This window comes from Macrobrachium rosenbergii, chromosome 24 (assembly GCF_040412425.1).
Source record: "Macrobrachium rosenbergii isolate ZJJX-2024 chromosome 24, ASM4041242v1, whole genome shotgun sequence".
NCBI lineage: Eukaryota > Metazoa > Arthropoda > Malacostraca > Decapoda > Palaemonidae > Macrobrachium > Macrobrachium rosenbergii.
Genome location: NC_089764.1, coordinates 17141430 through 17160080, shown reverse-complemented (window position 1 = coordinate 17160080; position 18651 = coordinate 17141430). Strand labels below are relative to the sequence as shown.

Here is an 18651-nt window from a genome sequence, read left to right as displayed (position 1 = left end):
AAATCTGTTGTCACAGGGATAGGAACAGTTATAGACACTATTTTTAAGCCTTCGAAGGAACCTGTTGTTCACTGAGATGGACACAGGAACAGACGTTTTGTTTTTAAGTGTGCCTAAGCTAGAACCAATATACAGGAGGCTATGAGAGAGAGAGAGAGAGAGAGAGAGAGAGAGAGAGAGAGAGAGAGAGAGAGAGAGAGAGAGAGAGAGAGAAGGGTCACTCATTTTAGTCCTTGTCAGATGCAGAAAACATTGTGGTCAACAAAACCTTTAACATGTTAAGGTCCACTACGATTCCCCCCTAACGGTATCAACTTTCCACTGTGTGTGCGCGTGTGTCTGTGAGTGTATTAGAGAGAGAGAGAGAGAGAGAGAGAGAGAGAGAGAGAGAGAGAGAGAGAGAGAGAGAGAGAGGCGATACTTTAAGACCTACCCAGTGGCATTCATTATTTCAGTCCCTGAGCATATTACCCAGTTGCAATGACTGATTATTTCTTGCTGAGTAACCTCTCTGTAATCTTTCGCCTTTGACGATTAATGGAGTAATTTAGTTTTGCTGACGAATAATGAGAAAATTGGATATAAAATAAACACGATTATGCTTGGGTTAACATTTATGTATGAAGAAAAGCTACTTGTTTGTCCCAAGAGAATATTTGTTTAGGAAAACGAACAGTCATGCGTATTTAATCGCTTAATCTCTTTGTAATCGACTTTTCTTTCTGTCTGAAAACCGATGAGACTGTCAGGCGGAATACTTTTATTAGGTCAACATAAAAATTATTATACGTGCTAAAATACATTAAAAAATCACAATGTTCAAAGAAAAGATGAATGTATCTATGAAACGTACTGTTGAAATGTTCTTGTTTCATTATTTATTCGTGACCACCCTTTAAGAAACAAACAATCCAATATATCTTGTATAAATCATACCTGGAACAGAAAGGGGTTGAAATTTTCAGTATATTGAGGACAAGATAAAAGATGATTAGGCAGAATAGGTTAATTTAAGGTTTTACATTTAATGAAACTGAAGAAAATTCAGTAGCCAAGTAGTGATAATGAGCTAATGAGGTCAGTATTGGTAATAATAAAATCGAACTTTCTCAAATACGAAGTCAAGCTACTTAAATAAGAAGGACATTTTAATGGAACAATGTTTCCGTCATAAATCGGAACATCATAAAATTTTCAGTTCAAAATTTCCGTCTCCTGGCGACCACACAAGGGTCTTCTCCTGAAGCCTGGCACATGAGAGTTATGTTGTGTCATTAGGTAAACCAAGTGCCGAGTCTCGGCTGGTAATGGCCGTTCTTAATTCCGCCAAGCGCTTAGCAGGACAGAACTCCCCTCGGGCAACCATCCGTGCTCCCGGCACCCGGGAAAAAAAGATTCTTCTGCAGGTAGGCAGAAGAAGAATTAGAGAAGGGAGAGGGGGAAAAAGAAGCAGGAAAAGAATGAGGATGAGTCGTAAAAGGAAGGGGAAGAGAAGGACGAAGCGGCTTAAGATAGAATTCTCTCGGACGATATCCATCAACGCACAAACAGGGAAACATGGTATTATACTGAGCGGCTTAAAAGGAAAAATAACAGTGAAAATTAAAGATAAAGAAATACTTTGCTGGCTGGAACCCCTTCTGGACCTTAACCTCCAAACAATCTGGTCACGAAAACGTAAGAAATGAATTAAAGGTAAAGCAGTAAGAATTAACATCTAAAGATAAAGAAAAACATACCAAGAGCATGAAATTACAAAGATATCCGAAGTAAGAGTAACAAAGAGTAACAGTAAGGATTTCTTAACACCTGGGAAATAAACCTGGTCAAGGAGTGCAAAAAAATAACAGAAATAAAAGAAGAAATTTCATGGAGATATAGAACATGTTTATAGTTTAGTTTTCAGAGGTGATTAATTTTAAAAGTTTAAAAGAGGAAGATTTGAATAATCTAAAATGAGCGTATTGAGTTACCCTGAAGACCCTGAGGGTGTATCAATGGCGTAATACTACTCATTTCAAAAAGGAAAATCCTATGAGTGAATACTCTGAGAAAACTATGGCATTTATTTACTTGGCTTACCACTATACTGATGTCACACGGAATTGATTATTCATGAATATATATATATATATATATATATATATATATATATATATATATATATATATATATATATATATATATATATATATATATATATATATGTGTGTGTGTGTGTGTGTGTGTGTGTGTGTGTGTGATATATATACATACGATAATAATAAATTTGAGTTCTGGAATAATGTTGCTCTTCAATGAACATTCCGAGGAAATTAGTTCTGTACATAAACTTGAGAAAATTTCAGCCGAAAACGCCTTACATTGCTTTATTAAGAATATCATTAAAACAGCAAAAGATTCAGTCAAAATATTTAAAACCTGCCACAATGGAACAAAAAGTCATGATATAAAGGGGCAGCAAGAAAAGCAAAAGCACCTTGCAGAATTTTAATGTTATGGATGAGTTAAAATACTGGAGCACAGAGCATCAGCATACTGCACAAAGCCCTTATTTATAACTCGTGTTATTTAAATAATTTTAATGTTCTTCATAAAAAATTTTCATGTTATATTGCATTCAGGCTTCAATACCTTCCATTAAGAAATAGGTTCAATTTTATGGTATTTTGGCAAAGGCATCTATGACATAATGTAATTTTGCGAAGACGAACAGACTGAAATTTGATTAAACCGTAAAAAATAAAATTCGCAGTATACGGTAGAACATTTCCATTTACGAATCTGGTCTACCCACTTTATCAGCAAAAAGGTTACTTCCCGAGTTGAAGCAACACTCATCATTAAAAATCTCGCCAGACATAATAAAGGTAATTTCAGCACTTCCTTCCAAAATGGCTCAACCGACATCATTTTCGTTCCTCATTTATGGCAACATTAAAACGAAGGTGTTCACAGCTTTGTATCAGAGTGACGGAAGCACTGCCGTTGCAAAGTTCAGAAATGCTATGAAAGTAATGCTTGGAACTCCGCTTTTGGAAATTCGCGAGTGAAAAATGTCGAAATTCCGTGCATGCAAGACCTGACATTAGGCATTAAAGCATAAATGTATGCTGTACAAACATATATCGAATAGAGAGTGATTGCGATTATTTCATGTAATTTATATTTCTACATTTAGAAAGAAAGAATCTACACAGATATATAAACACCAAAATATCAATTACATACATACATACAGACTTAGCGCATTATATAAATATATATATATATATATATATATATATATATATATATATATATATATATATATATATATATATATATATATATGCCATAAGTTCTTAAATGGAGTGCCTCTGATAGACGTTATGTTTGAGGTTCCCAACCCCATGGTCTATTTTCTACTTAGCTACTAAGTACAAAATTTACTGCGCGCAATCACACACACAAACATCATGCACACACATACATAAACAAAAACCAAAGTAGTCTCAGAACGAATATATTGAAACTGATGCTTTCTATTTCTACAGCCTTTCTTTCCCTCAGATGTTATGAAATTAGGAATGCTCTGAACTCCCACAACACAGATGCATCCGTTTTATCACTTCTAACAGACTTGTCTTGCCATGTACGTTGTAGCAGCGTCTTTGACTGTTTACTTGGAAATTATGAGCTTTTTGTTATATCTTGGAGAAAAATTAAGTTATTAAAACAATCATAATTCCTTTTTGGTCGATAACCCTGCTCAATAGCTTTCGGTTGAGACTCTCTCTCTCTCTCTCTCTCTCTGTTCTTTAAGACTGAGAGAGAAGGCGTGGTTTAGAAAAAAACTTTTAAAAGCTTTGCGTTAACAATTTTTTAAATATTATTTCCTCTATCTGCCATTGATTAGTTTACATCATCAATGTACGGACGAAAATAGGCAACTGGTGGACAATCCAGTTTCCTGTTGCCTTTTGAGATTAGATGTAAGATAAAAAAAAATGACGCATATCAAGAGTCTTTATCTAACCTGGAAATGAGAATAATAAGCGAGAAAATATCACTAAAATTTCTTATCACACCATCTCTGAGAGAGAGAGAGAGAGAGAGAGAGAGAGAGAGAGAGAGAGAGAGAGAGAGAGAGAGAGAGAGAGAGACTTGTAGTTCACAGACCTAGATTGTCAGCCAATAATAAGTTATGATTTTAATCATTAACATTTTATGCCTCGCCCACTAAGTAATAAGAAATTTCTTTGTTCTGAAATAACCATTCACCGAAAAAAGCCAAAATCTATTTAGGAAATGAACTGAAATTAATTTACACATCTTTAGACAGTTTAAAATATTTGTATTGTAATTAACAGTTGATAAAAGAAAAAAATCAAAGAACAACGCAAAACATCAATCACAAAACAATTAATAATATAAATAAAGAGCTTTCATATTTAATGGCAGTCAACTTGAATACGTGTGTATATAATACGTATATACATATATATATATATATATATATTATATATATATATATATATATATATATATATAAAATCCATATATATATATATATATATATATATAAGACAAAAGGCCTTTCTGAGAAAATAGAAACATTACTTAGCAGACAGTCGAAAGGCCTTGGAACACTCCATTGTTTCTCTTTCCTTCGTGAATTTTGTCTTTATTTTGTCTTTATTTTATTCATCATGTTCCATATTTTTGTGATTTAGTTTTATATATATATATATATATAAACACACAAGTATATACTGTATATATATATATATATATATATATATATATATATATATATATATATATATATATATATATATATATATATATATATATATATATATATATAATAAGTAATAGGCAGAGAGGCAGGGCAGTACGTTTAAAGAAAGGAAACGGAATGGAGGTTCAGTAAAAGGCCAAAATGTGAGTGCAGGGAGGAGGGACTCAAAAACACCCCTCAGTAATACCTATGTCGCACCACATGAGATACAGGTATATTCGGATAATTAACATGTAGTCCTGGACATGATTAAAACATACAAATTAAAATTATGCATTTGAATGCTCCTGAACGAAAAACTGAGCTTTTGGAATGAGTTCAAAACGAGGAGATTTTTTTAATAAACAGAAAGCGTAATGGATGACGACCACAAGGAAACGATAAATATGATATATATATATATATATATATATATATATATATATATATATATATATATATATATATATATATATATATATATATATATTTACAAGTATGTATATCTATATAATATATATGAATGTGCAATTGCATATTAGAATATTATTAAAAAAAAAAAAAGAACTCGTTGGTGCAAAGTCCTCCACGCCAATAGTCTGCAAAACTAAAAGTTTACGTTCGTATTTCTTTCCCAGTTGGCTCAGCATCGATCATTTTCGCTCGTAACTTGAACTTAGAAGTCGTGATCGTAGGTTTTCGCTGCTTTACATCGCGATGTTTCCAAGCACCAAAGACCCAAGTTCAGAAATGCCAAGAAAACCAGAATGCAAGCCTTAGAAATTCCAAGCATCGGAGATCTGAGAGTAGCATGTTTGAAAGGCTGGAGAATTTATGCTTTAGAGTGCAAAACTATGCTATTAAATTCGATTAAAAAAGGTTTGTATCTGCTTATGATATGATTTATATTTAGTACTTATGAGGACCAGGCACAGGTAAGATAACCCATGATCTAGTTAGAATTTTCAGAAAAAAATGACATTTACAAAAGTCATCACAGAAAAAAATATAAAAGCACGCGATTTCGAAACTCCCGTCTGCGTAGCCGAGGCTTTTTCCATCAGGCCAATAACGCTCTCAGTTCATTGATATTTCTGCACTTGCTGGACTGTCACGAATATATGCATAATTGTAAAGACACGAGAACGGATTCGGCCCACTCCATGTTAAACGAATTGTGATATCAATTCCAGTTTCACACCTCACATGAAAGTAGTTTCTCCCGGTTTTGAAATGCTTCACGTGAGTGACTTAGGGTAAGATGGTGAATGCTGTTGCACAGCGTCGCATTTGCAGCATCGTACCTTCAAGGGTACTAACCAAGATCTTACCTTCGGGACCTCTGAAAGACGATTATGAGACGGTCTTTGGAAATCATCATTAATCAATGATAATAATCCCAGACAATTGGATAATACAATGAATTGTACAGACTCTCATAAGGTAATTGGATGTGAAAAATTGACCCATTTAGAATGCTGTGCTAAAGTTTTTCCTGAAGGAATAAATGATCATGTAAGCAAAAGAATCAAATAAATGTTAATTTTCTTTGATAGCTAAGAAGCAACCTTTGCCCAAAAGGTCAAGGTATCCCCACTGGACAGATTTAATTTCCATGAATATATAAGCTTTTACTGCAGCTGAAATGGAGGTTAGTTCACAAACCTACCATTGAAAGTTATTATAGTGGAAATAGCTTCATATTAAATATGCCAGGTTTTAGAATTGTATTTGCGAGGGACAGATATCAGATTGATTATCTGGAGAAAGGATGGTTAACCCCACTAATCAAGATATCAGTATAATCATGTACATATTTTGACTTTGCCTTAGAATGTTCAAGAAGAACATGAACATGAACATATCATACATTGATAGTGTACTAAAAGGATTACTTGTATCGCTACCGAAGATCTCAGAATTCAACGAATTTCCAAAATTTTTTTCCACTATTTAATTATTTTTTTGCGCACGACGTGTTATTTGAAAGCTAAAATAAAGCTCAATCCTGAAAATATAAAGCTTAAAGATTAATTTTTTTTTATTAAACTGGAAGTATTTCCAGATATGCACTCAGCTGGGAATGAGTCAAAATAAATTCCTCAGCTAAAGGGTTATGAGACACGGCTTAGTGCTGACAAAACTATATATATGCTGGTCTTCCTGTGTTTCTGTCACTGATACTGTTCTATTGTTTTTTGCCACATGGCGTGAGTGTACACTCCATGCGCAGCGACACCTGTCTCGCCCAGTACAAAGAGACATGTCTGTGAAAGGAATTAAAATTCACTTCAAGAAATTAATGAATTCTTTTCTTCTGTTTTCTTCTTTACATCTACTACCTGGATAGGAAAGACTAAAAAAATTGAGCAGTGAAAAAGTGAAATACAATGTTAGCATTGTTGGGGTTTTCAAAGATATTGTAAGGTAAATATATATATATATATATATATATATATATATATATATATATATATATATATATATATATATATATATATATATACATATATATATATATATATATATATATATATATATATATATATATATATATATATATATATATATATATATATATATATATTACGTATTTCCCTGGGTTTATGGTATTCTACAGGCCGGCAACGGTAACTTTATTTAATTTGCCTTGGAGTTCTGACTTGCGTAAAGGGAAATCGTAAAAAAAATAAGAAAAAGGGAGAATTTAGGAGCTGAAGGCTCTACTTCATAAGGAAATGTTACGTAAACACTTGGGCTAAATTAAAGAATTATATTTACAAAAGCAAGCATTTGAAGGGAAAATGGATAAGTAAATTGATAAAGGGCTTGCAACGCCTGAAGATCCTTCGGCTGGAGTCTTGAATAAAGGCAAGGCACAGGCCAAGATGAGTCCACTGCGAATGGGTCCCTCTGCAAGAGAGATTTACACATTACACGCCAGTAAAGGAACAATATAACACCGAATATGACTCGAGTTTACACTGAGGGCGCCAAAGACTCAGGAATGAATGACCTCTTTTACACTCGAACACAGGACATTGGAAATGGCACGGGATAAACTGGCACAAGGACAGAAATGAAATGCTGGTACTCCAGGCTTTCTAAAGGGCAAACTTTCGTGACCGAAAAGTCTTTACTCCACTTTACCTTAGGGGAAGCTGGTCTCTGACGAAACAAGGACGAGGAAAGATCACACGTATGGCAGTTCTCTCGAGGATGACTGGAGACTGGAGTCGGGAGTCGGACAGGGATGAAGGGTGGGCTCTCAGCAAAGTTACCGTTCGCCCGCGTGGAGGACTGTCTCGCAAAGATTCTTACTCCATGTCTTCTGCTCCACAACTAACTCCTGCTTACTGCTCCTTTCCCTTATAAGGCACGCGGCCAGGGCTATGAGTCGTGTCCAATGATCAATCACGGCCAGGTGTTCAGCGATTCGGGGGGGTTGGGGGGGCCGCTCTTCCGAGGTCCTGCCGGTGTAAGACAATTCGGGCAGCTTAATTTGCCTTTAGGAAGGCCGTCTTAAGAGGATTAGTTGGGGTAAACCTCTTAAAAGGGAGTGGCATAAAATATCCTCCTATAATTTATATAGCTCCTGTTATCTGTGTCATCTCAATATCTGTTCCAGGTGAAAAGGGACAGATCGGAATGTTGATAGCGGGCTCTGAATTCTAGTCAATAAACAAAGGGGTAAATTAGGTGGGGAGGTGCAATGTGCGAGACTGCTGAGTTATTATAATATATATATTTTTTTATTTTTGCTGTGTAGGATGAGGCTGCTAGTCCCATATGTCTTTATGCAGGAAATATTTTGGAGATAAATCATTTCCTTTCAAGGAAGCATTTCGATAAAAAAGATCTGTCATTTTCCAGTCATCACATTACTTCCAAGTCAAGAATGATGTCTTGTGCCGGAAGCGTCCACAAGACGAATGCATTGTTTCTAAAATCTGCTGAAAAGCATTACAGTAATTCTCTATCACTGGTCCCCTTCGTACATTACCTGCATACTGCTTATTTCATTACATTACATGTACACTGCCTATTTCATTGTATTTTGTTTTTACATCTATTTCACACTACTCTGGTGCTGTATATCTTGTCTGCGGTTCTTAGACACTTCCGAATATTACCTAGCAGCTAGACTTCATATGAAGTTTGTTGCTTTATCTCACTATAGAATGAATGTTGATAAATGCATATTTTCATCCTCAGGAGTTTTCACAATCCTCGAGTCAATTTCATCAAGCGCGATTAAGAGGTCTACGAAAACTTTTAAGACCAGGGTTAACCTCATAAAAGTATAAAGTTCTGTACATGCAAACATGCAAATCAAAATTTAGCAAAGGCGTAAACCTGTGAACATGCATGATTATAAAAGCATTAGCAAGTTTAAGGAACGCTGAATACTTATGGTAAAACTGAGACAAAATATGAAAGATAAGTATTCAGAAAAAACGGCCAACTTTCCTGAAACAAAATACGTATTCATCGCGTGAGAAACAACACGAGAGAATAATTAAAGATAACGTATTTGTTCTCTTCACAGAAAGAAGTTGCTATGGAAATGCCCTACTTTTGTAAGACGACTCAACACTTAATCAGATAAAGACTGAGAAGAGAATGTGATCCAAAGGGTATCTCTGAAAGATATAAAGAGGAAAAGTTAAAACAATGCACAATGAATCTTCGAATAACTTGTATCTTAATAATATCTGTGTTATTCTTATAAAAAGTTAATCTTATATTCAAAATAATGTAACTTTATTAATGAAATGGCATTCTGCGAAAAGGCTAGTTTATAAAAGATCTAATGATTATCGAAATATTATGTCCTCATTATGTACAGATTATGTCCTCGTTATTTACAGTATATATTTCAAACTCTCGGAAAACAACCTTGCAAAATCACTTTCTATTATTGGAAAAATATTCACCATAACAAACAATTGATCCCAAGTTTCATTTATAAAAACAGAATATCTTGAAATATTTAAGTTAAAATTTCCACTTCATGTTACACCTAAAGCATAGCACTTAGGAGGTATGTCGTGTGTTTAGAGATAAACCAAGTGGTGAATCCTCGGCTGGCAATTCTTCTAAGTGCTTAGCAAGGTAGGATTCCCATCAGGTAACACTCCTTCTACTCCACGCCGTGAAAAGATCCTATCACTAAGAACTAGAGGAAGACTGAAAATGGAGAGAATTTAAGGATTTAAGCCAGAATGAAAAGGGAGGAAAGCTGAGGAAGTGAAAGAAAAAGCAACTGAAAGAAAAAGAAATATTCAGCAACCATGAGCACCTCCCCACAGTTCAGCGAAGGAGAGAAAAAATCCACAGCCAAGAATTGGAGAAAGAATTCAGAGAAAATAAAAGGAACTGCAAAGAAAAGAAATAAAAGTACAAAATAGGATTTAGAAGAAGGAAGTTTTCAGTGGGGGATTTTAAGGTAATCTTAAACAAGTAGGGGGAAAAAAGTTATCAAAAAGTGAAAATAACGGAATTTTTGAGAGAAAAAAATACTATTTTCATTTAGGAAAAGATTAAAAATGGAAATAAAAAATAGATAAAGTGAGGTGATTTAAATGGATTAAGAGGGCGAATGTTCCGAAGAGATACAATAACGTGACGCTGCTCTTTTCAGGAAGGGAAATCACGATGCAACAAACCTCAGTGAAGCTTTGACATTTGTCTGTCTTGTCACTGAACTTATGCGGAACAAATTGTAATGCATATGGCATTAAGCGCCAAATTGACATTGGGAAATCTTGATTTCTTAGCGTGCGCACGCGCACCACACACGAAACACATACACACACATTTATATATATATATATATATATATATATATATATATATATATATATATATATATATATATATATATATATATAAAGATAAAATCCACGAAGGAAATGGAAACATTGGACTGCTGCTGCGGTCTTTCGACGCTATGTCCTTTACTTAGCAGACATAGCGTCGAAAGGCCTCGCAGCACTCCAGTGTTTCAGTGTCCTTCGTGGATTTTATCTTTATTTATATATTCATCACGTTCCATATTTTCGTGATTCAGTTATACGTATATATATGTGTGTGTGTGTAACTGAATCACGGAAATATGGAACATGATGAATAATATAAATAAAGGCAGCAGGAAAGAGACACGACGGAGTGGTGCTAGGCCTTTCGACTTATTGTCCTTCGTGGCATTGCCTTTATATATATATATATATATATATATATATATATATATATATATATATATATATATATAATATTATATATATATATATATATATATATATATATATATATATATATATATATATGTGTGTGTGTGTGTGTGTGTGCGCGTGTATATGTTTGTGTGTGTATGTGCATGTGGGGGGGTGGGCTAGCGTTACCCAGTCATAGTATATAATTAACTACATCAGGAAATTCGTACGATTTCGTTGTCTTCAAACTTAAACCGAAAATAAATATACTTCATAAGAAGAAGTGTGAATATTAGGTTTACTTTTACCCATGACGAATAGACTCATAAGTGATGAAATAACAAGTCCTGTTACGAAAGACAGAAAAGAAAGGATCACTAGCCTACCCAAACAACTCCTCTTTACCGCTTCCGGCAAACATGATACAGTTTATGTCCATATTTCTATTCGAACTGACTCAACAGCGAGCAGTTGCGCTCGTGATTGAAAGCTATACGGAAATGAAATTGAGAGCTGTAATCGTTGGTTTTCCGAAGCTTTCCATCGCAATGTTTGTTAGTAGCCTACCGCCCATGCAAATGGTGTGAAAACAAAGTCTAGCACAAAAGCAATAGCTCAAAAAAATGTGTGAGCAAAATTCGAAAATTTCGGCCACGTAAGACTTACTAACAACAGCATGTATGGAAGGCTAAAGAAAGTAATGAGTTAGAGACTCAATTTAAAATACAGGTGGTTTGCAGATGTTTATTACGACCTCTGTATTTTTCATTTGAAAGGAAGCTACAGTATATTGATGCAAAAAAACCCTAAATCAACTTTAACCTTTCGTGAGATAATCGAGTAAGTTGTGCTGTTTTGTAATGCTTGGAGGTCACTGGGTCCTTTGCCCTACGTGCTTCAAAAAGAGGAACGATGAAAGCACGTGATTTCAAAGCTGTCCCCTTCTGTTTTATCAGTAAAGAACGCTACCAGCTTATTTTCATTTGAACACATGCCGATTAAGTGTACGAAGGTAAAAGTAAACATACAAAGGCTCGGATTTAGCCTACCATCAAATTACAAAAGTATTATAAAACTATCTGCAAACTCACATCTCCGATATATATATATATATATATATATATATATATATATATATATATATATATATATATATATATATATATATATATATATATATATATGTATGTATATTTTTTTTATTATTTTTATTATTTCTCAAGAATTAAAATATGTTTCTCTATTATAATTTGTTATACATGACTGACATAAAAATAAAAGACTTCATTGATGTTGAATATTACTGAAGCAACACACCTCACGGAGATGACAAATTAGGTGTCAATTTTTTTCATTAAACAAAAATTGAACAAAAAGAATGATTCCTATTTTCCTTAATTATTTTACCCCGTAGAAACATGGAAAGTCGCACACAAGACTTCGCTGTGATTTCTTCTCTTTTCTGAAGTTACATTTCTCGCTAAGGACGCAACTTCCAAAAAGTCTGCCTAAGGCATTTTGAGTTGAGGAGGGATGGCGATGTTTGTCTTTTCTCCTAGGATGATATATCTGTCTATCTATCGATCTACCTATCTATCTATAAACACACACATATCTATATCTATCTATTTTATATATATATATATATATATATATATATATATATATATATATATATATATATATATATGTATGTATATATATACACACACACACACACACACACACATATATATATATATATATATATATATATATATATATATATATATATATATATGAGTGCGTGTGTGTGTTTCATAATAACTCTTTTGTTCACACAGCAAGGTGTTATACGTTCTTATATGAATAAGGAATATAACATTGCCTACTTTAGTTGGGAACGTCTAAGAGCAGGTTTTATAATTCAAGACAATAGTATAGACAGGGAACGAGGTGTGCGGGCTTAAACCATAACCAACGTAAGCTTGATTGTAAGAGAAAGTAATGTATTTTTTGTGTTTTGACTACAATGCAATTCAGATTGCAATAAGGATGAATGGTTTTGTAATATTTTTTGTTAGTGACTGATATATTTTACTCAGTAAGAGAGGAATGTTACAATAAGTAGATGTGTTTATTATATATATATATATATATATATATATATATATATATATATATATATATATATATATATATATATATATATATATATATATACTGTGTATATATATATATATATATATATATATATATATATATATATATATATATATATATAAACGCTCTATAAAAGGCGTTTTATATTTTACCTACCTTGGAAAAAAACAGATGTAACAATCTTGGTAGCTCTGGCCTGCTTCTCTCCTTGCTGAGTGTCATATCTCTCTCTCTCTCTCTCTCTCTCTCTCTCTCTCTCTCTCTCTCTCTCTCTCTCTCATGAATTCTAAGAAAGTCTACACTAAACTGATGTGTATAAATCAAACCTGGCATACAAAAACAAACTTTATTTTGCAAACCCAACATGAGACCAGTTAAACAAAAGACAAGCTGTTAGGAACAATCGTTTGTCGATTGTTCCCTTAGTGGGTTGTTGCCTCCTTTTGTTGTTTTTGTGTTTTTCTTGCTGGCGAGCTGTCGTCTGGTGAATGGCGTCAGACTTCGTCAGTCAGGTTCGTACAGCAACAAGTCAGGTTCGTAGCAGCAACGAGCCAGGTTCGTAGCAGCAACGAGCCAGGTTCTGGAGGGCAGAACGACCGATGGTCCAGGGCAGCAGCGAGTCAGCTGGTGTAGCAGCAGCAGGTATCCGTACCTGCGAGTCAGGTCCTGGCAGCAGAGCAGAGCAGCAGAGAGTTTCTTGAGGACGAGATGGCTGCCGTGTCGGCTCTGTCATGGTCGTCGTAGATGGAGGAGGACGTCAGTACGTTTCTTGGAGGACGAGATGGTTGCCGTGTCGGCTCTGTCGCCGGTCGTCGGTACTGGAGGGAGGACGTCAGCACTGTGCTTGAGGACGAGATGGTTGTCGTCGGCTCTGTCGGAGTTGTCCTGCAGTGTTCCTGTAAAGCAGCCTGGGGCTGTTTCGACGGCTTTATTGAGTTCGTCTGGTGATGTACCTTCATCATAGTGTATCTTGAATTGATTTTGAGTAACCTTGTTATCGCATTTATTTTTCATTGGAGGTAACATGTTTATTGAGTCAAAGACCTCATTTTTGTGTGTTTAATGTTATTGAGTATTTCAGTACGTGTTTTTGCGGAGTAATGGGTGTTTTACGATGTTTGTGTTGCTGTTATTTATGCTCTGTTTTGAAGTAATTTACTGACAAAGATATTTTATATAAATTTTGGGTTTATTATTTTGCTCTAATGATGTTTAATACGTATTTTACTAATTCTGTCTGCTTGTCTGTTTATAATGTTTGTTGAGCTGCTCATCTTTATGATTGTCTCTTTTATATGTTCACTGCCTTTTTTGACTTTTTTTTGGCTTTGATTGTTGCTGCTGCTGTATTCATTAATAATGTTCATTTCATTGTTTATTTTAAATTAAATTGAACCTTGACTCGACTGTACATTATGTAAATAACTTAACTTTGTAAATAAATTAATTTTAAGGTAACTTTTTGTATTTCTTTTGCTCCTCCCTCCTTTGTTTGTCACCTCTCGTCAGTCATTTCAGCCCAATTGCTTGTTTATTTTAAAGAACCTGTCGATCTCGAGAGGCGAGATCGTAATACAAGCTAAAGCATATTACTTAACCATCACCTCAAATGTCAATAAAACATCAGTGACAACAAAAGGAAAAACCAGATTCCCGTTCCTCCACCCGCGTCACCAAGTTCTCCATATTAATACCAGGGTCATTAAATCAAAGTCCCAATTATGACAAATGTCTGAACTGTTATCTAAGTCACTGCCCATGCTTTTGCACATCTGTGTTTGTCTTCATCCATGAAACATCTGCCGATCAAAAAAATATAATATTAAACCCCATATAAAATAATGTGGGATATTTCCTAAAACAAGATGAAACGTGTAAACAATAAAAAAAAACAGACATAATAGAAATGATAAAATACATGGAAAGGAACTGAATGTCAGTGCACATTTCAACTCACCCCTTCAACAGGTAACTGGAGCTTAGAATTTCACTGTCCTTCCCAAAGAGCTCCTTCAACAGCAATGAAACATTTTCTCTAGCAAATGGGATTCCAATTCCCAGCGTGTCTAATATGACCTTTTAGATTGGTTTCACACCTCTCATTCAATCGCCTTTCACAAGAGCGCATTGCACCAAGCGTTTTCTCAACACACAAACTAATGTACAGTACATTCCGTAACACACCCAAAAATCTGATTAGACCCAGACCGAAAGTCTTCAGGGACACTTCCGTCTTTGGGCACGTGGTACTGCCTACGGGCACTCTTCGAATGATGTGCCAGTCACTGACCGATCAACTGCTGATCTTGACAGGTGAATGTATGCTGAGTGCTGAATTAAGAGGCACACACTCCCACTTGCGAGGTTTGTTAAACACTGCAAGAGACCTTGTGTCACGAGCATGTACACCAATACACGTACACTACACACACACATATGTATGTATATATGCATACATACATACATGTATATATATATATGTATATATATATATATATATATATATATATATATATATATATATATATATATATATATATATATATATATATATATATATATATATATATATATATATATGTTTTCTTCTGGAAATTCTATAATTAGATACGTATGTCACTCTTAATGTTTTATTATTTACGGGAAAGAGATAAACTAATTACCGCTCGCCACATGCTAATGTCATAAAGAAACATGAGAAACACTCTGATATTTGCTTCAAGACTCTTACTTACTTTAAATGTGTCACTCTTAATGTTTATTATTTACGAGGAAGAGATAAATAATTACCGCTCGCCACATGCTAATGCCATAAAGAAATCTGAGAAACACTTACTTACTTTAAAAACACATTTCGTTTCCTTCGAGAGGCAGCCCCCCTACTACAGTATGCACTCATGTCTAGAAGGAAAATAAAATAAAACAATAAAACATTATCACAGACATGAAACACACACACACATATATATATATATATATATATATATATACAGTATATATATATATATATATATATATATATATATATATATATATATATATATATATATATATATATATATATATATATATATATTCTTCTTCTTCTTCTTTTAACGTGCTTTTTTTTTCCCATTTTGTATGGGGTAAGCATGATGCCTTCTTTTGAAGGCAATTTTTGATTTGGCTTTGGGGTAGACCGTAGTCTCGATCGGCTGCCCTGCCTGATATCGCTTAGGCCCCGGTAGCGTATGTTACATGTATCATACCAGACCCAACGCCCTTTCTCCCAGCAGCGAGAAGTTGTTGCGCGGGTAGGTCGAGAGTTCGAGACGTGTGAGATGTTTGTTGTTTTTTTAGAAGATGTTGTAGTGGCTTTGTTTTGTGTGTGTATTTAAGTCTGTAACACCCATTTGCTTTTTAAGCAAACCTATCCGTTGATTACCTACATAATCCCGGGGTGTCTACACAGATAGCAAAGTGTCCGCCTCTCTGATCAGTCGGCTGCGGATTTGAACCCGCGCCACAGACCTCTACGAAGTCCGAAGCTGCTGCTGTAACCGACTGTGCCATCCAGGCTCCATATATATATATATATATATATATATATATATATATATATATATATATATATATATATATATACACAAAGGTGAAGCGAAAGGACAGGCATCTCGTACATAAAACAGTTTATTGGCCGACATTTCGCGACAAACTTTCCAGTCTCATTTTTAAGGCTAAAATAATTTTAGACACTATAATAGTTTAACTTTACATTTAAAAACATTCATATAAATTATATTGGAAACACTAAAACAAAGAAATTCAATAAAAATATAAAATAAAAGACAAACAAGAAAACAGATTCACCACAAAAATACATTTAGAGTTGGAACTGTCTTTCTCATTAAAAGAGTTATAAAATCTTTAAGTCAATTTCAATGTTTATATATATTTATATATACACGTATATATATATATATATATATATATATATATATATATATATATAATATATATATATATATATATATATATATATATATATATATATATATATATATATATATATATATATATATATATATATATATATATAATAAATAATGTGAGAGTGTGTCATTTGCGTTTCCTGTCGAGGTACTTGATTTTCGTTTTTACTTTTAGGCACTAGTACCCACGCCAGGAGGAGCGACAATAAAATAAGCTGTGTTTATTGTAATCCATATCAAGAGACTGCATACAACTAAGATTTTTTCCTGTTTGAATCTTTTCTCAAAAATTGGGAGTTGCTCATTCTGAGCGGTTACTGATGACGAAGTGTTACTGTGTGGAAATGGACGGTAAATATTCCTTATTTCCAATTTTGACTAGATTTGACATTCCCAAAGAATTTTATGAAAAACTATAACAGAATTTTGGAAGGAAGACAAATCTGCCGTCACAGAGATAGGAACAGTTATAGACACTATTTTTAAGCCTTCGAAGGAACCTGTTGTTCACTGAAATGGAGACAGGAATAGACGTTTTGTTTTTAAGTGCGCTAAAGCTAGATCCAATATACAGGAGGAATTAGAGAGAGAGAGAGAGAGAGAGAGAGAGAGAGAGAGAGAGAGAGAGAGAGAGAAGGGGGTGGGGGTGGGGGCGGTTAACTCATTTTAGTCCTTGTCAGATGCAGAAAACATATTGTGGTCAACAAAACCTTTAACATGTTAAGGTCCACTACGATTCCCCCCTAACGGTATCAACTTTCCACTGTGTGTGTGTCTGTGACTGTATTAGAAAGAGAGAGAGAGAGAGAGAGAGAGAGAGAGAGAGAGAGAGAGAGAGAGAGAGAGAGAGAGAGAGATGCGATACTTTAAGACCTTCCCAGTGGCATTCATTATCTCAGTCCCTGGGCATATTACCCAGTTGCAATGACTGATTACTTCCTGCTGAGTAACCTCTCTGTAATCTTTCGCCTTTGACGATTCATGGAGTAATTTAGTTTTGCTGACGAATAATGAGAAAATTGGATATAAAATAACCACAATTATGCTTGGGTAAACATTTATGAAGAAAAGCTGTTTGTTTGTCCCAAGAGAATATTTGTTTAGGAAAACGAGCAGTCATGCGCATTTAATCGCTTAATCTCTTTGTAATCGACTTTTCTTTCTGTCTGAAGACCGATGAGACTGCCAGGCGGAATACTTTTATTAGTTCAATACAAAAATTATTATACGTGCTAAAACATATTACAAAATCACAACGTTCAAAGAAAAGATGACTGTATCAGGGAATTGTGCTGTTGAAATGTTCTTGTTTCACTATTTATTCGTGGCTACCCTTTAAGAAACAAACAATCCAATATATCTTGTATAAATCACACCTGGAACAGAAAGGGGTTGAAATTTTCAGTATATTGAGGACAAGATAAAAGATGATTAGGCAGAATAGGTTAATTTAAGATTTTACATTTAATGAAACTGAAGAAAATTCAGTAGCCAAGTAGTAATAATGAGCTAATGAGGTCAATATTGTAATAATAAAATCGAACTTTCTCAAATACAAATT

The 18651-nt window shown here is 34.2% G+C and overlaps 1 protein-coding gene across 1 annotated transcript in view; it reads left to right on the top strand.

Annotated features, from left to right (window-relative positions):
* The first annotated feature begins 1307 nt into the window (after window positions 1-1307).
* LOC136851795 (arginine/serine-rich protein PNISR-like) overlaps window positions 1308-18651 on the top strand; it is a 30601-nt gene continuing 13257 nt past the window's right edge. The window contains exon 1 of the mRNA XM_067126106.1: window positions 1308-1406. Within this exon, the coding sequence (XP_066982207.1) occupies window positions 1308-1406 (99 nt within the window). The remainder of the gene's footprint in view (window positions 1407-18651) is intronic.